The sequence below is a fragment of the Nicotiana tomentosiformis genome, chromosome 11, assembly GCF_000390325.3.
Source record: "Nicotiana tomentosiformis chromosome 11, ASM39032v3, whole genome shotgun sequence".
Taxonomy (NCBI): domain Eukaryota; kingdom Viridiplantae; phylum Streptophyta; class Magnoliopsida; order Solanales; family Solanaceae; genus Nicotiana; species Nicotiana tomentosiformis.
The window spans coordinates 88973803-88996132 of NC_090822.1; the positions used below are offsets into that span (position 1 = coordinate 88973803).

Below are 22330 nucleotides of genomic sequence, written 5' to 3' on the forward strand. Positions count from 1 at the left end.
TTAAAACTTTAAAATCCAAACTATTAGCAGACACTGGGTACTATTTGTTGTCTCAACTTCATTCGCCTCATAACCTTTGAATAATCTACACCCCACGAGGAACAAGAAAAGTCCAGGGAGACATGAATCTCAAATTAAAGAGAGACGTGTCCAATCCAAGCTTCCATAAATGGTAAGCAAAGAGGGCAGTCGTAGATCAAATGATTATGTCCAAATCTGTATATAATCAAATAGCAAACACATAAAAAAAAGATGAAGAGAAAAAGTTAAAACTTTTGTGCATATATAATTGAATTGATTGGCTTTGGTATTTGGCAATAGATTCGAGGAAGAAATTGGGGGAATCTCGTGGCCATAAGGGGGGCATTGATTTTTGCATGCATGAAGTGGTAAAGAAAGGATCGGTCTCTTGGGAAAGTCGTTTATACTAACAAAGAAAGTTGTAGAGGATGAAGGGTAGAAATAGCTAGTTTCCTTGTTTAGCAAACAAGGAATTGTCCCATCACCAAAAAGACAGAAACTTAATTTCCCTCTCCTAAGCTCAGCTAAAAGATCACTATGACAATTGACAGTGACTTGTGATTGTAGCACTGGTCATTTTCAGCTTTCTTTCTTTAACATAAAAAGAAAAAGAGAAAAAAAGGAGTTAGAAGATGTTAGGGAAGCCATAACTCATAAGCATAAACTTGTTTAATTGATCCATTCGTGCATGCTTTCAACTTCTACCTTCTCTTTTTGTTTGTTCATATGATCCCTTTATTCTTCTTCTTGAAATTACTTTGTACCCCTATAGGATAAAGATTTACTATTATTTACTCACTTTAATCAACTTAATTGTAAATTTAATTTTGACGGAGAATATCTTAGCAGGGAGTGCTAGCTTCATCTTTTTTATTGGATTTAACCCACACAAATTTAAATTAGTTAGCAGTAGATTTACTATACCTAATAGGATAATACTTTAAGAAAAAAAGTGTTAGCTGCCAAACATGAAGAGATGGATGATTTTTAAAGGCTATTAATGTCATTATATTGAGTTTTGTTTGGGTTTTTAGTACTAATAGATAATTGGATTATGCTCAAAGAAACCATGATAGGAATATAGTAGTAGAATACCTTAAAAACTGGTAAGAAAAAATTTGCTTGACAATGATCACTATGTTTTGACGTTAAGAAAAGCTCAGTACTAGGAAAAACGAAAATCACTTTTTCTGATCCATGCTCTTAACCTTTTAGACAGTCTAATTGGCCATTGTCAAGTTTATTGCGTTAACCATGCATCTCTTTGAATACCGTGTAATATTTATTTGCCCTAAATATCAAAAGCAACAAAATATAGTATAAGATGATTAGATAAGCTTTTATTTGATAAAAGTGGCAAAGGGAAAGGCTTTACATAAAGATACTGGGAAGAGGATCTGTTGAAATCTGGAGAGATAATTAAATCGAAAGAATCGGAGAAGTACTACAATAATTATTGCATATCCAGGGTATTGTCCTTTTGTGATTTAAATATAATTACATATCTTTCAAGCTTAAAATGTCCTTTTGATAGAGGACATGAGCTGTTGCTTGCTTAAATCATAGGAGTATATAAATTAAAATAATTCAGATTCAAAAAGTCAAAGAGATCAAATCCCAACTTTCATCAGCATCTATACGCAATATTGCCCTTTTCTTCCAAAATCAAGGACACTGACAGTTATTGAGACAGTAACATAGCACATCATATATTACCAGGGACCTTTGGTGAAAAACCTAGAGTATAATATCCCATATTTGAAGATAAATAATCATGTTCTCCACTCATTAAAGAAAAAGACAATTAATTACAATAAATCGACCTTTGAATTACACATAAGTTGGATTTGCTTCTTAACATGATATGGTGCAACTTTGCACGTTAAGCCCTACTAGAAGGTTATAATTATGAGATTTGTGTAGGTTTTGATATATTTGCCAAATGTATACTTCATCCACACCATATATTTAAGCTTAATAAATAAAGTTAAACCTGATTTTTCTTTTTCTTTTTTGTTTATGTTGTTCAACAATATGATGATACATTGATACAATCTTGCAATGCCATGGTAGAGCCAAATTTTTGAAAAGACCTACCACTTACCCTTAAAAGAATTCCGTTAGAGATTCAAAGTACTTTATGAACTACATATATATATATATATATATATATATATATATATATATATATATATATATATATATTTAAGGGAACATATATATCAAGTGTGAATGCAACTTATCTGTCTGTTTCCTTGCTATAACCCTAATACTCCAAAAAAAGTATCCAGCTGATTACAAAGCTCAAAACCCTAGCTAGATATTGCTCTCTGCCCATATACTAGTCTTCAAACTCCAAAATATAAATATGTCTTCCTCTTCTCCTAGTTCTGCTAGCTCTTGTGTCAACTTGGAAGCTGCTGATAAAAACTCCATGGATTTGGTTCAATCTTCTGAACATCTTTGTTATGTCCGTTGCAGTTTCTGCAACACTGTTCTTGCGGTATTTATTTCTCTATTTCATGCAATGCCCGTTTAACTGTCTCTATCAATCTTATATATTTCTAGTTAGCTGTAAATTGAAGAAGTTTCAATCATTATTTTGATGCATGATTTCTATGTATAGTTTCTTGGAAAGGCAAAGAATAGAAAGACAGGAAAGCTCAAAAGAAAGCTACTGTGATTGTTTCCTTCTTATATGACCTTTATATATAGCAAGAAGAGAGCAAATCTACTTTGTCAAATCACATGTGCTACAACATATATACTACTGTTATAACTATCATTTCTCTGATTCTTCACTTTCAACATTCTGTTTTTCATCATATATATTATACACGTGCACACTCATACTATCACACCTGATATTTGACAAGAATGGATGATCATGATATTTTGCTAAGTTTTTCAAGATTTAATATATATATATATAAAAAGTAATGTTTGATTTATATATACAGTATAACTTTTTATACATACAACATAATTTTTCGATGATGATATGCACACATGAAGATGAATCATGTCTAACCTCCCCCACAAAAAAAAAACCACTCAACACCCTCCTGGTGGTCCTTTATGGTAAGATTAAACTTTTACATATTGTCATGTGATTTAAAAGGTAATTATTTATAAATAGTTATAATAAGTGAAATAAGTCAAACAACATGTGTTACATCAAGTTAATCACACTGATTTTGTGAATTTTCATTTACATTGTCAGTGGATACTAAGTTAAATCTGTTTTTGTTATATAGGTTGGAATTCCATACAAGAGGCTGTTGGATACAGTGACAGTGAAATGTGGTCATTGCAGTAACCTTTCCTTTTTAAGCACTAGACCTCCACTCCAAGGCCAATGTTTTGATCACCAAAGCGCTCTTCAGGTAATTATTCACAATGCTTCTTCTTTTTTTAATTTCCATTTTTTCTGGTTTGATCAATTCTTTTAAAGGGTATATGGATCGATGTTTCATTTGTTTCTTTTTTGGTGAAAGCATCAAACTTTCTTCAGCGATTTCAAGAAGGGCCAGTCTTCTTCTTCATCTTCAAGTGAACCCTCGTCACCAAAGGCACCTTTTGTTGTAAAACGTATATATGCTTTTCCTCAATCTCCCTTATAGTTTCTTTCTTTGTCTATTAAGTTTAAGTAATATACATTGTCAGTCTAAAATTTTTATATTAATATCGGGTCACCAAAAGATATTTATCTTAAATTATGAGATTAATAATTTGAAAATAAGACCGGAATACAAGAGGTAGTATTGACCTATAGTGTAAAAGAATTTTAAGAATATCGTGTCTATTTGGCTCAATAGCTTACAAGAAAACTAATCATGTTTTTTACTTTTTTTTTAACTATGGACGAAGCTCCTGAGAAGAAGCACAGGCTTCCATCTGCCTACAATCGGTTCATGAAGTAAACATCGTCTACTCTTTTTTTATTTTTTTATTACTTATTCAGTTTCATTAATTGTAATTTATTCTCATAGATTATGTTAAATTCCTATAATAATGAATATTGTTTTTGAGTTATTCTTAATTTATTTCATTATTATAAAGGGATGAGATACAACGCATCAAAGCAGCAAATCCAGAGATTCCACACCGAGAGGCTTTCAGTGCAGCAGCTAAAAATGTGAGTTTCACTCCCATATTAAAATAATAAACTTTGTAAGTTTACTGCCTTATTTTTCTATAACATGTGTAGCTACTAATTAATCTAATAAAATTGTTGATATAGTGGGCTAGGTACATTCCTAATACTCCAAATGGGACCTTGGCTGAGAGCAGCAACAATGTAAGCATTTATTTTTTTCATCCTTCTTTATAATAAAGAATATAATTAGTTTTTCTTGATTAACAGAAAAAACGTAGTTCCTTTATGTTTACGTGTTCTTTATATATATATATATATGTGAAATGCTTATCTAATGAAAATCATTCTTGATTAATGTAGGCCTAGATGTTGGAGTGAAGCAAAATTTGGGATCTACAGGGAGATATTATGAGGCCAATCGGAAGAAATATTTATGTTTGACTTTAATTTGCTTGTCTCGTTCTCAACCTTCTTACTCTGGTAACTCTCTATATTTTGTATCATGGAGGATTAATTAGTCTCTACTTATTTGCCACTTTCAACTTCCGTAGCAGAAAAATGTATTCCTATGATATATTTGCTTTCTAGTACTCCTGGTTTTTAGTTGCATCCTTCTCGATTGGACTTTAGCTTATTACGAATTTGAAAAGCTTTTTGCCTCTTGAATATTTCTCTTGTACCGGTTTCTATAAAATATACTCCTGAGAAGCAGATGTAAAATGTGGATGATTCTATTTCTATGCATGTGATAAACTTCAAGCTATATATATATATATATATATATATATATATATATATATGTTTTGCCATTTTACAAAGATCATGTTGAATTGAGATAATTTTACCTTGTTTAATTTGTTCTCATTCTCCTTTAAGTATTGCAAAACATTAATCTATATTTATGTCTTTCTTATTCTCTTCAATTAAATAAAACATATATATATGACCATAAGAACACTAGCACTAGTGTGCCACTATTGGAGAAAGCTCACTTCCAAAGTCCATATGGAAGTTAGTTCCGCAAAACTATGAAAATGTCCCGGGAGTAAATTTTTCAACATAGTACATTGCTTTTAATAATCTTATTTTATATTAAGAGTGATTATACACTATAGTAAAGAGTGTAATTTTGGAAGATTAAAAATGATGAGCCTCCTCATGAGGCCCACTAATTTACTAATCATAACATACAACTTTCATTGAGTTTCACATGCTTCTAGATTACAATCTATTTAGTGAATCAAATTAACGTTTTGGTATTAAGTTTTTTTCTCTCATTTTTATATTGTGTGTCAGTTAACTAGGTTCACATAAATTAAATCGGAGAAAGTATTCAGTTTATAGCTGTTTTTTGCAATGTACATAATTTACTTGAATGGTTATGCAAAAGTTGATGCATTTGTGCAACAAATAGCTTATGGCTCTTCTCTATTTTATTAACTAGTCTTAGGGTACTCACTTCATACATGTACCCATATTAATGAATATATAATTTAAAAAAATTATATAAGTAATATTTAAATAATATCTTTGAGTTATAAAAGAAAAAATAAAAATAGTATAAGTTCATGAAAATAATATATGTTGATTCCATTTAGCTAACTTAATAAAAAAAATCTTTCTTAACATAAATCCTAAGATTCCTTATTGTGATTTCTAAAGACTTCTGTGGAAATGTCTTATGAAATTTATTGTTATTTTTGTAACCTAATACTAAAAGAAAGTATTTATACATAAATACTTTTATCAAAATTCTTTAAAGATTTATTAAGTAACACCTATTTAAAAATTAAATCTTTAGCTCTTTAGAGATTTGGGAATGAAGAAATTGCCCTTTAGTTTAAAAATGTTTCTTAACGATAGTGTATAGTATAAAGATGACTAATGTTGAGTTGATATTTTACGATAAATAACTTAGTAATATATTAAAAAGACATAGATGTGCTGGGATGGATGAAAAAGAAAGAAAAATAATTAATAAAAGCTCATTTAGAACACTGCAAAAAATTATACATAGATTATAATGTAGTGATTAGATAATATTGAAATTATTTATTGGATATAATTATTTAGGTAGATGTTTGAGTCATTGGATTAAAATAAGAATATACAGAGTATAATATAAACATTTGTTTGATCTTATCATATGTAAACTTGAATAAATTTTTATTTTTAATTTAACCTTGGACTTTTTATCTCAAGATTGTTATCCTTCAATATTGTCCTCATGATTATTTTTAAACATTTTTAATATTATCTTATCTGTTTTTTAAATTATTGAGAGTAGTTACAAGTACTACACATATAATCGATGAAGAGAAAATACTTAGTTATTTGTTCATTTAGTATCGTTTCCAAATATTATTCAAACGATGAAAAAAATATTACTATTTGAGTATGAAAGGAGGTCAAATATTAAATATATGAAAATGTCGATAATGACTTCAAAGTTATTTATTGTCGAAAACTAAAAAAATTAAATTGAAAGTCCAAAACAATTTTAAAGATGATATGTAATAGGATTGGTTTACTTTGTTGGAGAAATTTGTATATGTTTGTTATTTATTCGCATAATATATTTTTAATCCTAAATAATAGAACTTCAGACATAGTTCAAATATGGAACAATTTAATAAGTAAAATATTAATAGATTTCAAAGTCTTAAATATTAGGAAAGTTCATTAAATTATAATTTTATCCAATACAAAATCGATTTTTAAAGGGCAAAAAAGGTAAACAATATTTCGTTAAGCGCCTTTAATATAGTAATTGATAAGTCATGGGTATAAATTAACGTTCATCCCTAGAACCTCTTTTGTTTTTTCTTTTAAAATTAATAACAAGGATACTTCATATATTTGAGATTATGAGAATTTCAGCTTATTATTTTAACAGTCAAATAGCACTTTTAATACGATAACGTTGGCAGAGTTCAATATCAATCTATAACCTTGAAAAGAAATCAAAATAGCACTTTTGATATAATAATGTAGGCAGAAATTATTTTCTTCAATTTCACCCTCAATTTTATTGTCTTTTTTAAAGTTTTAAGTTTTATAAGTTGATAGTGTAATTTTTTTATACAACTAGGTTACTTAAGAACTAACTATAAATAATTGTTTATTGTAAGCATGACTCAATAACCTCAGAAAGAGGATACATAACCTGCTACAACTAATTATTATACATTGGTAATGTAAAAGATTTGAATACTATTGGTGTAGACTTAAATCCTTTGAATCAGAATGTCTGTAAAGAAATATTTCAATTCTTTAAAGAGGAAAAAAAAATACAGTTCTAGCTTCACTCACTTATTGCCCAACTATTTCATACCATGTCGTTTTTCCTGTTAATTTTTGCAGGGATTGCCCATAACATAAATGAAAAAAGAAAGTAAAGAAAAAATGATTATTACTTAAGAAAGGAGTCTTAATTAATTTGAGCTTAAGGAGTTGTTGTGCACATTCATGTAATAAAATACTTAATCACAATTCTAGTCCGACATCCTATCCTATGAACCAAACAAATGATAATATTATCCAATTATTTAATTCTTAGCCCTCTTTCCAATCCCATACTCTACCCACAAACTCTAACCACTCTATCATCTCAACTTTTTTCATTCATATATAACGATTTAATTGGTTAGGTCAAAATTCCAAAATTGACAACTATATATGAATCAATTATATGATAGAACATTATTCAATCCCATCTACAATCTCATTGCTGTAATCATTTGCAGTTTCATTTTGCAACTCGACAATATTATAATTCACAATTATATATAAAAAGTGAACGAATGTGGGCTACGCATAAAAAGTCCTCTTTTATTTAAACGTAGGTACTTTTGACTACATAATTAGTTGGCTCCAGGAGATGGGAATAATATGGAGGAATGAATAATGATTGTCATAATTCTTCTTTTCTGTTTTCCTTCAAAATAATGGATTATCTTCTATAACTATAGCTTCTTCATCTTCTTGTAAAAATTCCTTATGGAAATAGTTCGTATAGAAAAATATTCTTTAAAACTGTTGTTTTACATCACATTATTTTTCATTTTTCCGAGGATGGTGTTTAGACTAACTTGCGTACACCTCCATTAATTTTATCAAAGATCGGCTATCTTCCACCAGCACAGGTACTGAATAACTCTACCCACCAAGACAGTGTAAATACATAATTTGCCTATTAAACACGTGGAAAAATGAAGATTTAAGGGTAAAATTCGGCGACAAATTTTTAAAAATGAATTGAACTCGGTAATTGAGTATATAAACCTTATTTAAGGACACATCCCAAGCACTTAACGATTAGGTACGTAAAATATTTTAGTATATGGAGTCGAATAGTTTTAAAATCCTATTATGCCAAATCATCCAAAACAACAACAACAAATCAGTATGTATACGGACTTTACCTCTACCCTGGGGTAGAGAAGCTGTTTCCGATAGATTCTCGGCTCCCTCCCTGCAGAAACTCTTCACCTTGCTCTTGGGGTAATCGAACTCATAACTTTTTGGTTGAAAATTGATGATACTCACCACTAGAGCAACTCCCTCTTGATCCCAAATCATCCAAAACAATCCTTTTATTTTTATAGAATACTAGAATAGTACACGGACGCAGCGGCGGGCTAGCTTGTGTTTTCAACCAAATCGAATGTTGCAACTTGCAACGGGGGACCACACCACCTCTCTGTTCTTTTCTTCATAGAATAGATCCTTCTCTTTCAAGGACCACCTCAAAAACACACTCATATATCCACACCCCTATCTATCTACTCCTATATTAAAGATATCTAGTGAATTGGAAAAGCAGCTGACAAAAGTCAAAACATGTGTATAAAACAAAATCTAATGTACTATAACAATTAATTAATATGATCAGCTAAAATTTTTAAACAGTAAGTCAAAAAAGAAATGTACTTTGAGATAATGCATGCCGAAAGTTACGCTCTTTTGTTTTGTGTATGCACGTGTGCATGGAATAAACTTTTATCAGGACAAAGCATCCAATTTAGTTGCACCAAACTTAATTACAATTAGTTTGCATTGAATAAACTTTTCTGCGACAGAGCATCGAAGTTTAGTTGCACCAAAGCCACTAGTTCCTGAAAAATTCCTTATTCAGTTCCAATTCACTAGAAAGCGGCGGGTAGCCATTATTGAAAGCGATTGTTGAACTTGAATATAGACTAAACTGTGTAAATATTTAATTTCAAATTTCATTACCACCAACTGCTTTATGCCATGGAATTAAAGATTCTGCAATGGTGCTTCACTGTTGTGGCCTCAAAAGTGTTGAATTGAGAAGAAAACAAATACTAGAGTAATTAGTAGGCATCAAAAGGCAGAGTTCTTGCCACAAAGTGACATTTCTATTTTTCTCTATGAGGAAATGGAAACGTTGCATCACACGAATTGCTGATGAAAGGTTTCACCTTAATCTTATGGTCTTAAAAACATGATTTAATTATCTTTTATGCATCCTCAAGAGATAATAATCTCATCTAGCATAAAGAAGAGGCCACAAACAGATTACACAGAAAAAATTATCCTTTTGATAACATTTTCTGCTTAAACATCAGTATATACTGTGATAGTCATCAGCAAACAGAGGATGACTACAGAAAAACAGTGTTGTTTCCACAAAATAGTTCTATACAATTGAGCAGTTGATGCAGCAAAGAAATTAAAATGGCACTTACAAAATATACAGACATCTACCATTTCTTATTCTGTCTTTGCCTCTTGACTTGTCGGCAAAGCCATTCTTGTATCGGCTGAATCTCCTCAAAAGCTTTCAGGTATCATATTAACACTGCAACAATTAAGCATGAATTATGAAAGGGTCAAAAACAAAACAACAATGTTTTACATGGTTCAAACACAGAGTTTCCGAAGCCTAAATCAAACAGATATGTTGATTTACCTGCAAAGGCATTTCGAATTCCAAATCATGATAGAAAAGAAAGAAGCATTTAATATTCAATTGGACATGGCTACACACCTTGCAGCTTTCTTGATACTCATGTGGTCGTAAAACAACGGAAGATATCATTCTCCTGCTTCGCTTGGTCAGAATTTTTCAGCTGCTCCACTCTTTGCAGGTGTGATGACAACTGAACTAAATCCACGGTTGGTCCATCTTCTGGAGAGAGGTCATGCTTAGAATTCATAGAATTTGATCTTCGAACACGTCTTTCTCTTAGATCATCAGTTGAAACAGCCTGACTGTCATCAAGAACTTGGACGATCCTATCTGTTCCAATTACTTCACATGAATATAATTCATTTGATGTAAAGCTTCTCGAAGCACTTAATTCGCAAAAGTCCTCAGGATTATGATCTCTTTTAAGGTGAGCACAATAATTTTCTAAGTTGTGTAAATGGTGTTGTGAGTGGGCTGACAGAAGAGAGAGAGCACAAGCGGAGTTTTGCCCAGACGATAATTCTTCAACCGACAATGTTGCTCCAAGATGAATCTTCGATGAATTTTCTTTTCTCGTTCCATGATGATGCTGGAGGCTTTTACTTGGTGACTGCTTCTTTGTCACTGCCATGGCTAATTGAGAGATGCAGATTGGCTTCTCTTCCATTTTGATGTGCTTGCTATGGTCTTCAAATCTTTCTTGACAAAAGGAACTGCCAAGACGTATTTCAGGGAAAAGAAATGGCGCTGTCCTTTGTGAAGTCATATCCAATAACCTTGAATCTGCCATTAGCACATACTAGGACTCAATAAAATAGAAAATATTTTGTCTACAAAGCATATAAACATGGCAGTGCCGGAGGCTAAGAGAAGAGTTAGCATTTAACCGCTGTGACTAGAAAATCAAAGTTGCAAAACGTAAGTTAGTATATGTACCACCAATAGGTAAATAAGATAGATTTGCAACATACTTGGTAAATAATTTTTTTTTTTTTTGCTTGCCAAAACGAAAAGTTTCTAGATATACACAAAAGGAATAAACTCGACTAGGAATTACAGTATTATCAAGCCCTCAAACTAAAATATAGTTGGAAAAAAGACAAAAGGAGGTTTTTAATTCATTCTTTTGGAGGAGAAACAGGGAGAGGGTGGGAGGACAGAGGATGACAATTGTTGTTATAGAATCAAATTGATGGAACTTAAAGACTAATGTACTTAGACTACTCCTCAGTTCAACAGCATTCAACAAAGTCGAGAATGGTTAAAACTTAAAAGAGAAGAGAGAATTAAGCTTACCCCAGTGTGTATCAAATTGAGGCTTTCTTCTGCGCTCATTATGGCCTGCAAGGCGTTTGCGACAACTGCGTTTACCTTCATCAAATTCTGCAAGCAAGTGAAACCTGCATTAAAAAAAGTCACAAAAGTCTAAGCTGGAGTAGCAGCCACAACAATCATACTACATCATAACCACTAAATTCTGACATTTCAGATAGCATGAATAGAAATTAGCTACAAGAATAGCTGAAGTCAAGATCCATACTTTCACTAAACCAAAGAGAGTAGATCTACTTGAGGATGATTCAGATAATAAATGTATCTGGAGAGCTCCAAAAATGAAATGCTGCAAAGGTCTAAATTCCTTCCCCTTACTGCAGCTTTTATTCATTTCATTCAAAGTCAAGTTTATCGAAAAAGTTGGACTCAAGTTAAAGTTAAGATGGAAAATTTAGGTAATTGAAGAGGAATTCTCACATTTGGGCTGGTCAAAATCTGTTCTAAAAGTTCTGATGCTAAAACTTTATTAAAGATGGATACAATAGTACTAGTTCTATGTGATATACTTTGTATCTTTCTCCAATAGACATTTTTATACAAAAGATCTTCCCCTTGATTTGGTAAGCCTCATCATACAAATACTAGAAAACTGGTAACTAATTTCCCCAACTCAAACCCAATATTATTTATGAATCCGCATAACAAAATGTAGTTATATTATAATTTTGTCAAATGATCAGAAATAAAGGACAATAACCACGCAACTAATGCTTTCCAACCTAATGAGATTTTACAACAAAACAGAAGAAGCAGAAGACAAGCTAGACTATACCTGCTACATTGCTGACAAAACCTTTGCTCAATGCCATTAACGATAACCTTAGCAAATTTTGAGTGTTCATCACACACTTTGTGCCTTTTGTGATAATCTTTTGAGGAGCTCAGGTCCTTGTTACAACCATAAACTTGGCACAGAGGAACCTGGGAATGCACATTTGTAGTCCGCGATCTTTTTCCTAGCAGTAATGGTTCCAGTGAAGACAAAGCTGAGTTTTCCATTAAAGACGAATTACTCTTGACTTCTCTATAAACAATTGTCTCCTCCTTCCTATGATCACGAACTTGACAAAAAGGAGAATGTGAATAGTCTTTTTCCGTTGGCAATACTGAAATTCCATTTGAAGATTGACTACTCCTGACTTCTCCATGCTCAATCGACTGCTCCAATTTCAATCCAATTGGCAATGATATTGGATCATTAGACCTTTTAGCCATATGATTAAATCTCTCTTCAAGTTCCACTTCTCCCAAAATTGGGTCCAAAGTTATTACAGAAGTGGACAACATACTTCTAGAAGCATCAACTGTTTCAGCACCAAAACCTCCTAACCATTGTTTGCTGGAGGTGCATTTCTCCAAAATATCAACGATACCAGATTCCGGGAATTCTGTATTTACAGTTATTTCTTGAATAGTGCCAAATATGCTTCTATCAACATTAGAAAAGGGGTTTTTAAAATTCCAATCTTTTACAATATTTCTCTTTGCAAGTGCACCAACTGGCATTTCAATATTATCAGGAAACAGAAGACCTCTTCCTTCCAAAGCATAGTCCATTGGTTCAATTTCTAGCAGAAACAAAAGTTGCTCAAAGTATGCAGTGAATTTTTCACCAAAAGCAGAATCCAAATTGACTTCGGAATATGCTAATAACAAAGTGATAAAAAAGCATCAGTAAAAAAATAAAAGTTCATATCTTGGAATTATTCATCCAAACAAAAAGTTCATATCTTGAAATTAAGACCTTAAAAGTAACCCCAAAAAAATAAATCACATTTGAAAAGCCAAGAAAAAAGGCTATTGCTTTCATGCAACATAAGCCAATTAATTACCTTAAAAGAAAAGAGAAAATATAAGAACTAGAGAACCAGGGAATCAAATTAGAACATCAAAAAAAGATAATAAAGTTTGAAGGTAAGTTGCATCCAGATTACAGGAATTCCATATTTGCTTCACCTATCAAGCTTTTGAATACCAAGAAACAGGCGTAGACCAACATGGAACCTAAATCTTACTGTACAAAGAGATTAAAAATCAAGAAAGAACCCCATTTAGATAATCTAACATGGAACAATTATCTAACCCTATAAATGCTAGAGAAACAAATGCTAACTTATTTTGAGGGATGACTGAAGATTGTCTTGAGCTTACCTGAGGAAGATTGGAAGAAAGAGAGACAGAAGTGCTTGCTTTGGTGCTTTGCAAGTAGGCATTATATTATTGCAATTGTTGAAGCTGATACCTTTGTGAGTCGAACATAACATATTTTACATACGTTTTTGTATTCTACCCGTTCACTCTTACTTTTTTCCCTTTTCTTTTTCTAACTAATAATCTAACACTAGTAGTATAATAAAGGTTTTACATCATCATTATAAATTAACATTTTATTAATCAACTAGTAATAATTAGCCGCTCTTTGCGCGGTCATTAAAAATATTAATAAATTTAAAAGGTGATTAATTTCTCAATTCGTTACTATTTGAAAAGTTAAATTTATTTTTTCATAATTGTATTTTTAAAGCATTCTTAAATAATATATTTTAAGTTATTAAGAACGTGAGCATTTTTTGCCTTCTCATGCATCCCTAAATATATGAACATATTTCACAACAAAGAAAAATCAACTCTGAAATGAAAATTTTGGAATGTAAGGAGTAACGAAGAAGAGTGATCAAAAGTTGTATTGTAAATGTGAGCTTCGGTTTTAAACTAAAAATTATGTGCACATAGATACTCCAATCGGTTTTAAACTAAAAATTATGTGCACATAGATACTCCAATCGGTTTTAAACTAAAAAGTTGTGTTATAAATGAAATGTGAGATTTGATCCTCTCTCCATAATTTAAAAGTTACTCCAACCGGTTCGAAATAAGTGTTTTGTTAACCTTTCAAATTTGGTACTTTAAAAAAATAAAGGAGAAGCAATCGAAACTGACATGATCAAATACCTATGTGCATCTTTCGTTTTATTATGTTCGTTCACGTCCATCTTCTTTTTTCGTTTTATTATGTTCTCTTTTTTCTTAATTTCTTTTTTGTCATTTTCTCTCTACTTGTTTCTCCCTATTTAATGCATCTTTTCTCTTCACAATAGAAGAATAAGAAAACAAATTGACACACCGTCCTTTCATGATGTTGTTGACATTATATTTTGACAAAAAGAATATGTAAGAAATATTTGAAATGAAATATGACACAACTCTTTTTAGTCAACATATGTGAACCTGAATAAAAACATAAAACCAAAAGAATAAGATAAGAAACTAAGAGAGAGAACGATGCTAATGTAAAAATTTGGGATATAGACTTGAGATGTTGCTAGCTTTTTTTTTTTTTTTTTTTTTCTATAACGCCTTTTTCTCCAAAGCTTTTTCTTAGTATTGAGATTCCTAGTCCTAGTAATAAAATATATAAATTGTAGTAACTTATGTTTGATAAGATTGACATCACTATTTTTCTCTTGAATAAGAACTCAAAAACTAAATATGAAAGGGAAAAACGAAAAAGAAAAGGAAATAAATTGGAAATGCAGGAAAGATCAATATTCTGTATCACGTCAAATACAACATTTCCATAATTCTCTATCCCATTTTTTTCTCCTATTCCAATCCCAGCAGCCCAAATCTCATAATGCTTTTTCTAAGACCATGAAATACAGCTATTCCTTTCACACGATAATATTATCCTTTCTTTCTCATATCCCACTATGTTTGATTTCTGGGCTAATATCTATTTTCCTGATCAGTTAGCAGACTTTCATAACCCACAAGAAATCACCCAAAAATTAAGTAGAGAAGGAGAAGTACATGATTTATTGCCGGACTGAATGCCAATAGCATGCTTTTGTTTGTCACTAATGTTAGCTTGGTGATATAGAAGAATATATATAGAAACCAAATGGTCAAGGAAAGAAATTTTAAGGAGTAATACTCAAAGCAAGCCTCTCACGAATGCTAATTCTTTCTTGAGTTGTTGCCTTCAATTCCGTTGATATTTTCTTCACAATTTGAATAGGATAAGTCTGCATGATGAGATATTGAGTCCGCCATTCCACATCCTGAAGAGATATTCAAATCAGGGAAAAATACTGACGTAATAAACCAAAAAAATACTAAAGTAATAAAAATCATAAAACTACCATGAAAGTCACCAATATAGCTCCAATGTGAGTAACACGGGATAGGAACCAATGGTATCTTCTAACTGTTAACAATGTTGCTTGACGCTATTTGCACAAAATCGAATCAGGCGATTTTAGAAAATTCTATTATGAAATGTATTATATGCATGTATAGAAGTTCTATTAGACTTATATTTGATATCCTTTAAAAGAAAGATATAGATGGCAAGTCCAAGCAAAAGATACACCTACTAAAACACACTTAATTCCATGATAACGGGAAAATGGTATGACGAACCTTGGCATTACAAACAATGCCTTTGACAGCTTAAAACAATCACAGGAATAAAGCACATCAGGATGCGTATAAAAGCTATCAAAGCAGCAGAAATTTGAGAAACAAAAAATAGGTAACAGGAACCAAAAGAATAACTATTTAGTTAGAAGGAAGCTACATAGTTCTTCAGGAGCGATGATTTTCATAGGTACATAATCGAATTGGCGAGCACACAATGATACCAACTTCCCCAGACTAAAATGAATAGCAAGCCTAGATCCAACCTTGAAAAATTATTTCACCACTAATATATGACTATAGGACTGAATAGGAGAAGAGAATAGATTATTAGAGTATAGATTCATATACCATCCTTATCCGTAAGCCCACCATTCACCTCGATTGGCAATAGAGTAATTGTCAAGAGTAACTAAGCTCCTTGACATATGATACCTTTGTTGAGATTACTTTTTAAGCACAAAATGCACGCAGACAACAGTTATTATTAATATCACCATATCCTTTTTGTCAAGTCAGATTGAGTCTCATTCTTAATCCAGGTGAACTTTTACTACCGAAAAATAGAGAATTATTGCACATTATAGTTTCTGCATATGTTGGCAAAAGAATGTGAATTCATATCTTTTGTACTTCTATCAATTTGAAATTAAAGAATAGTTCTTGGTCTGTTGAAGACTCACAAAATGATGGGAAGAGTTCATAAAACATGGAGTATGTAAGTTGAGCGTCAGAATGCAAAGAGAAAAAGCTAAAAGAGGCGATTTGACTCTTCCGCATATTTCTTTTTACAAATGATCCCTGACAAAATTCCACAGGAAAAAATATAATCATCAATTAGACTGAAAGAGGCGATAAGAATATGGGCTTACTTGCAAGAGGGGTTGGCAAGTGGGAACCAATATTGTCCAAATACTTCCAATTGGAGATGGAGTAGTAGACCTTTTCTGAGTCAAGGCTTCGACTTGTCGGAATCACACACACTTATACATATGAACGGGAAGACTTACAATTAGGAGAAAACACTGTGAGAAAATTCCCTACGCACGTGAGGAAGAAAGATAAGACTCTGATTTGCTTCGAAAATGCGTGATTTCTACAAAGAGATTACCTTCAACTTTGGGAGTGATTTGTTCCGTTTGTCGAAATTTCAGGCCGTCCAAACTGGTCTTGAAGCAGATGCATCTTTGGCCGGTGACGACGGTGAAGGCTTCATAACCTGCGGCGAATCGGCAATAGATGGAATCGTTGCGCTTTGAACGGACACTGGCAGAAGAGAGGAAACGCTTAGTTTAGGTATTTCAGTGTGGTTTTGGTGTCCCTTCGGTAAATGTTAGCAGTTAATGTGTAAATACCTTAATGCAGAAAGTTTAAAATTGATGGAAAAATATCAAAAAATGACAAAATAGATAAATGGGGATTGTGATGGGAGAGTTGTGCCACATCACCGGGCTAAATAACTTGATTGTATAATGTTATTTATGCGATTAATATAAAAAATTTAAACTCACACAACCTATACCTGAATATTGTAAAAATAAGAAGGTATAATATTTGCATCATTTCGATTTAAATGACGTTATTTGCAAGGTCATTTTTTTGGGCACATGAATTGTTATGTATTCAAATTGTTATATTATTTAGTGATAATTCAAAAATATTAAAATCATAATTTAAAAGTTAATTTGATATATAGGGATATCACTTGAAGTTAAGAGTTGAAACAATTAATGAATTTGAATTCATTAAAGTTGAGAAAGTAGTATAATAAGTAGGGTTGGCAAGTGGGTCGGTCCCGGACTTAAACGGGTCAAGTGGGCCGGTCCAAACGGGTTCGGGCTCAGGTCGATCCCCAAAATAAACGGGCCAAATGGTCTTTTTGTAGGGACTGACCCGGGACCGTTTGATCCCGGGCTAAACGGTCCCGACCCGCGAGCTAAATGAGCCCAATAATTGTTTTTTTTTAAAATTAAATAGAAATTATAGACAAAAGGATGTTAAAAAAAATATCTAAGGCAATATCTTGTAAATTTTATTATAGAATTGTGACCTAAATTTTTTAATTCAAATTTAAAGTCTAAAGACAAAACTATTGTAAAGAGATATTCAAAGCAATGCATTGAAATTTTATTATAGCATTAAAAAAAATTGGCAATATCTTTCTTAGTCTTCATCCCCTATGAAAATGAGCACAACAAAGTGCTTATACCACCATTGAGAAGAAAAAGAAACTAATCAAGATGTGCCAAAATACAAGTTACATAATACATACTAATTCTTGTTCATACAAATTACATGGTATCTCTTACAAATTTCGTAAATCATCAAGGTCCGGAGAAATTTCCGTTGGTGGCGACGGAAAAGTAGCTTGGTCATCGCCACTTCTGATAAAAGCAACATCCTCTGCAAGTTTAGCTAGCATTTCTTCGTAAACTTCATCTTCAGCTGGTTGTGATTTAGCAAGTCCAAAATTTCTTCTTTCCGACCGGATCCAGTCTCTGAAGAGTATTGATTTTTTCAAGCTTTCCATCATAGACGCTCTATAATCACCGAATTGAAGTCTTGCTTGACTGAAAGCGCTTTCTGATGCCATTGTTGAAGGTTGAATAGTTAAAATATCTCGGGTCATCCTTGAAAGAACCGGAAAGTATTTTTCTTTGTCCTTCCACCATTCCAAAAGATTAAAGGAGCCGTCGGTATTCACTATCTCAATTACTTGAAACAAATAAACTTCAAACTCATTAATAAAGTAATAGAAAATAAATAAAATAAATAAAACTATAATATTAAAACTGAGTTGGAACGAGTTTACTAAATTGACAAACAACTTGTCAAAAATTGATTACCGTTGAAGACTTAAAGATTTCAATTCACCAACTTCACAATTTGTTTACAAATTGGAACAATAAAGTAAGCAATATTAGTAATTATAGAAGAAAATTAGAGAGAGATTGTGATAGATTGATGATTTTGTAAAAAAAAAATAAAAGAATGAGGGGGTATTTATAGTTGAAAATAGAAAAAAAGTGTAATTAGAAAAAGTTGGGGGGTTAAATCGCTATTTTATAAATAGCTAACGACTATTTTTGACTATTTTTAAAAAACAAATTGACCGTTGGGATCGTTTGGCCCGCGGGGGGACCGGTCCGGTCCCCTGCGGACCCAAAGCATAGGTCCGGCCCACGAGACTGGCACAGGCCAACTAAAACCGGTCCTAACGGTTTTGACCCATTTGGCCCGCGGTCCCGGACCGGTACCGGACCTGAACCGGCCCACTTGCCGGCCTTAATAATAAGAGATATCAAACATTTTGATAGGTCCCAAAACATAAAAGAGTATCATACATTATTAACACGAAGAGAGTAGCAATTATTTGTTGGGATAAGGAACCTTCACCTAAATAAAATAGAGTGAGGGCTTAAGGTATGAAACATTACTAACTAATGGTAATTAGGACTTAGGAGTGTCTAATCACAACTTATTTGACGAAATTGATAATTATTGTTGCCTTTGACATTAATCAATCCCCAATCATATGCCACGATTATTCTTTGATTTCTTCTGCATGCAAAATCAATCGGGCCCTCAAAAGTTATTTAGGAGGAACGGAAAATATATAAGATGCACCTTATATCTTTCTCGAAATATCAGTTTTATACTCAACTTTTACCATCCTATTTTTATCTAGAGTGAAATTAATAGCGTGGGGAGAATAAAATTATTAAAAGTTGTTTAATTTTACATGTGTTAATTTTCTATTGATTGTTAAATTTTATTACACTTAATTATTTATTTAATACAATACTAACTCTTTTTATATTTCTTTCCTTGTTCTTTTCTATATTTCTCTTTCTAGCATTGCCGCAAGAGAAGACCATCATGCAAACACCATCCTACCATTGTAAAAGAGCCATCACCTAAAAGTTTATTTGTTGACCTAATTGATCCCTCACATAAAAGTCATCTTCAATGATAATATTCTTGGGGCCTATGCTATTAACCACGCGTTTGGATATAGTCAGAGGCGAGCTCAGGGTTTGAACATAACGGGAGCACCATTATCTTTAGTATCCCAATCACCAGAGATGAAGTTCGAGTACAACTCTTTGAAAGGACTATGATAATTTATCATCAAAATTAAAACATCAATATTATCAAATACTATTAACTTGATACTAATTTAACAAAAGTACATTGTCCACTCATAGTTGAACTCGAAGCGCTTTCATATTTTGAAAATGGTCAATAATAGCATCATTGCTTATATTTATAAATACTTCCTTCTCAAAGTAACAAACTAAACAATCATTTAAAAATGCATCACTAATACTACTACGGAATTCATCTTTGATGTATTTCATGTATGAGAATGCTCTTTCTAACGTTGCAGTTGCGACAGGTAAAATTCAAGTCAACTTCATAAGCAAATAAATAAGTGAATAAGTCTCCACAAGATTTGCCTCAACCAATACTTTTGTCAAATCACCAATTACTTTCAAATAAGAGAACCTAGGATCACCATGTTGCATGTGCCATATGAAAGTGTCAAGTTGACGACTAAGATCTCGAAACTTCAATTCACCAAACTCATCGGGATAATGCTTAGCCAATATCATTATTCTTTCCTTATCAAAATTAGCAAATGAGTTAGCCGGATTCAAGCTAGCCATACCAAGAAGCAAGTTACTACTCACAACATCAAAACGACTATTAAGCTCCAGAAGTTTCAAACCAATCACTGCATAAAAAAACTCAACACGTAAGTGATGTGAATAAGTAACACTAGAAGGCCTACGCTTCGACGTTCCAGGAATATAGAATTCTTCCATCTTGGGCACCAAAATATCATGTTTTGCACAAAATGAAGATACTTCATTCATCAATGGTTCCCATCCTTTATCTCTCATTTCTTGCAACCTTTCCTTTGTGATATCAAAAAATATCATGGCATTGACAATATCTTGCTCTTTCTTCTGCAAAGCTTTGCTCAACTCATTTAACATTATCAACACTTTCAACATTAAGTAAAGTAAGAAAATAAATTCAAATGCTTTAATATTACTCGAAAAAGTTTCTGCTTGCAACCTATCATTAACATCACCTTCACATTCAATCACTCCAAGCACATGAACAATAGAAGAAAATAAAATAACAAAGGTATCCAATATTTTACAATGTGATCCCCAGCGAGTGTCACCTGGCCTTTGAAGCCCTCGCTCTTGATTTAATCTTTTCCCACTTTGAATTTCACCACTCTCTAGCAATTTCTCCAACAATTCTGCTTGATGTTCTCGAAGTTGATCTCTACGCTTAAAATAAACTCCAATCACATTCAACACGTTAGTAATAATAGCAAAAAAAGTCTCCACCTCCTTGTGGTTTTTAGCAATATCTACAAGCGTCAACTGTAATTGATGAGCAAAATAATAAACGGAATATGCCGATGGAGTTTCTTGCAAAATTAAAGCTTTAAGACCATTCATCTTTCCTTGCATATTACTAGCCTCATCATAGCCTTGTCCACGTATTTTGGATGGACTTAATGAGTGTTTCATTAGCAAAGAAAGTACTGCTTCTTTCAATGATTTTGCAGATGTATCACTAACACGAACAAGACCAATAAATGGCTCGTTCACTTGGCCCTTTTTATCAACATACCGCAAAGCAAGGGCTATTTGTTCATGGAGTAAAATATACTTGGACTCATCAACTAATATCCCAAAATAATATCCATCTTGGTCATCAATTATAGCTTTCACGGTCTCTTGTGCACAAGCACTCACAATATCCTTTTGAACTTTTGGCGAAGTCATCATATCATTTTTTGGAGCATATTTTAATATAACTCTATCTACATCTGGAAGCCTATTTCCAAGCCATTCCAAAAACCCTATAAAAAGGCCTTTATTTTTTGAAGATTCACTTTCATCGTGACCTCGAAAAGACAATCCAAAGTCCAAGAGAAACCTTGCAATATCGATTGAGGCATTTAAACGAATTCGATATTCACTTTTTTGTTTCTCATATTGCTTTTCAAAAGTAGGTTGAATTGATTAAGATTGATTTGAAAAGTCTAACATTTTTTTGAAACACTTATGGTGGAGGCTATTTAATTCACCAATATGTAGACCAAGTCTTTCGGGTCCTTTATTCCAAGCCTTAAAGCCGGTTTTTGTAAAAGAGTCACTCGTGCTACCATGAACGTAATCATTTTTAAATAAATAACAAAATAAAAAAAATGAGGCATTTTTCTTCACACTATACTCTAACCATCTAGAATGTGAATCTTCAAACCAAACTGGACTAAATTGCCGCATTTTTGCCCAAATAAAGTTTTAGAAAATTTGTGATAAACTGGTTGGCAAATCCCTCTCTGAATGTAGTGTCTTCTCACTTCATCCCGTATTTTGGAGCTATATCTATCAATGGGTATTCTCTTTCCGGGGTCAGAATTAAGTGATTTCACATCAAACTCCTCTACAAGATGTGAAGAATTGTCTCTAAAACTAGAACTTGAT

At 32.3% G+C, this 22330-nt stretch overlaps 3 protein-coding genes and 1 long non-coding RNA gene across 6 annotated transcripts; 1 reads left to right on the forward strand and 3 right to left on the reverse strand.

Annotated features, from left to right (window-relative positions):
* Positions 1-2249: 2249 nt before the first annotated feature.
* LOC104095905 (protein CRABS CLAW-like) lies at positions 2250-4786 on the forward strand. Its single transcript, XM_009602151.4, has 7 exons — positions 2250-2524; positions 3279-3407; positions 3519-3612; positions 3892-3940; positions 4084-4159; positions 4265-4321; positions 4481-4786. The coding sequence occupies exons 1-7, from the start codon at positions 2390-2392 to the stop codon at positions 4484-4486; spliced, it is 546 nt and encodes a 181-aa protein (XP_009600446.1). The 5' UTR covers positions 2250-2389; the 3' UTR covers positions 4487-4786.
* A 4878-nt stretch (positions 4787-9664) lies between these two features.
* On the reverse strand, positions 9665-13685 carry LOC104095904 (squamosa promoter-binding-like protein 6). 3 transcript variants are annotated; one of them, XM_009602149.4, is made up of 5 exons: positions 13545-13685; positions 12166-13039; positions 11355-11458; positions 10137-10841; positions 9665-9947 (listed from the first exon to the last, which is right to left on the reverse strand). In XM_009602149.4, exons 2-4 carry the CDS (start codon positions 12948-12950, stop codon positions 10156-10158), a joined length of 1575 nt encoding a protein of 524 aa, XP_009600444.1. In that variant the 5' UTR covers positions 12951-13039; positions 13545-13685; the 3' UTR covers positions 9665-9947; positions 10137-10155. The 3 variants fall into 3 exon arrangements, with proteins under 3 accessions (XP_009600444.1, XP_070044502.1, XP_070044501.1); XM_070188401.1 differs by having other exon boundaries at positions 12166-12961; positions 13545-13635; XM_070188400.1 differs by lacking the exon at positions 13545-13685 and having other exon boundaries at positions 12166-13538.
* Positions 13686-14898: 1213 nt separating this feature from the next.
* LOC117276701 (uncharacterized) lies at positions 14899-17245 on the reverse strand. The gene is made up of 2 exons (XR_011412213.1): positions 15536-17245; positions 14899-15454 (listed from the first exon to the last, which is right to left on the reverse strand). It is a non-coding gene; the product is annotated as an uncharacterized lncRNA (long non-coding RNA).
* Positions 17246-20218: 2973 nt separating this feature from the next.
* Positions 20219-21625, reverse strand: LOC138901809 (uncharacterized). The gene has a single exon (XM_070189601.1). It carries the CDS (start codon positions 21623-21625, stop codon positions 20219-20221), a length of 1407 nt encoding a protein of 468 aa, XP_070045702.1.
* Positions 21626-22330: the final 705 nt, after the last annotated feature.

What these genes read in the sequence shown, in the direction of transcription:
- LOC104095905 (XM_009602151.4), top strand. Translation starts at nt 2,390, where the DNA reads ATGTCTTCCTCTTCTCCTAGTTCTGCTAGCTCTTGTGTCAACTTGGAA. An exon ending in TCTGCAACACTGTTCTTGCG is followed by an intron (nt 2,525 to 3,278) that starts GTATTTATTTCT and finishes TTTGTTATATAG; the next exon opens with GTTGGAATTCCATACAAGAG. An exon ending in GGCACCTTTTGTTGTAAAAC is followed by an intron (nt 3,613 to 3,891) that starts GTATATATGCTT and finishes CTATGGACGAAG; the next exon opens with CTCCTGAGAAGAAGCACAGG.
- LOC104095904 (XM_009602149.4), bottom strand. Translation starts at nt 12,950, where the DNA reads ATGGACTATGCTTTGGAAGGAAGAGGTCTTCTGTTTCCTGATAATATT. An exon ending in TTTTGTCAGCAATGTAGCAG is followed by an intron (nt 11,459 to 12,165) that starts GTATAGTCTAGC and finishes TTTTTAATGCAG; the next exon opens with GTTTCACTTGCTTGCAGAAT. An exon ending in TCAATTTGATACACACTGGG is followed by an intron (nt 10,842 to 11,354) that starts GTAAGCTTAATT and finishes TGCTAATGGCAG; the next exon opens with ATTCAAGGTTATTGGATATG.
- LOC138901809 (XM_070189601.1), bottom strand. Translation starts at nt 21,625, where the DNA reads ATGACTTCGCCAAAAGTTCAAAAGGATATTGTGAGTGCTTGTGCACAA.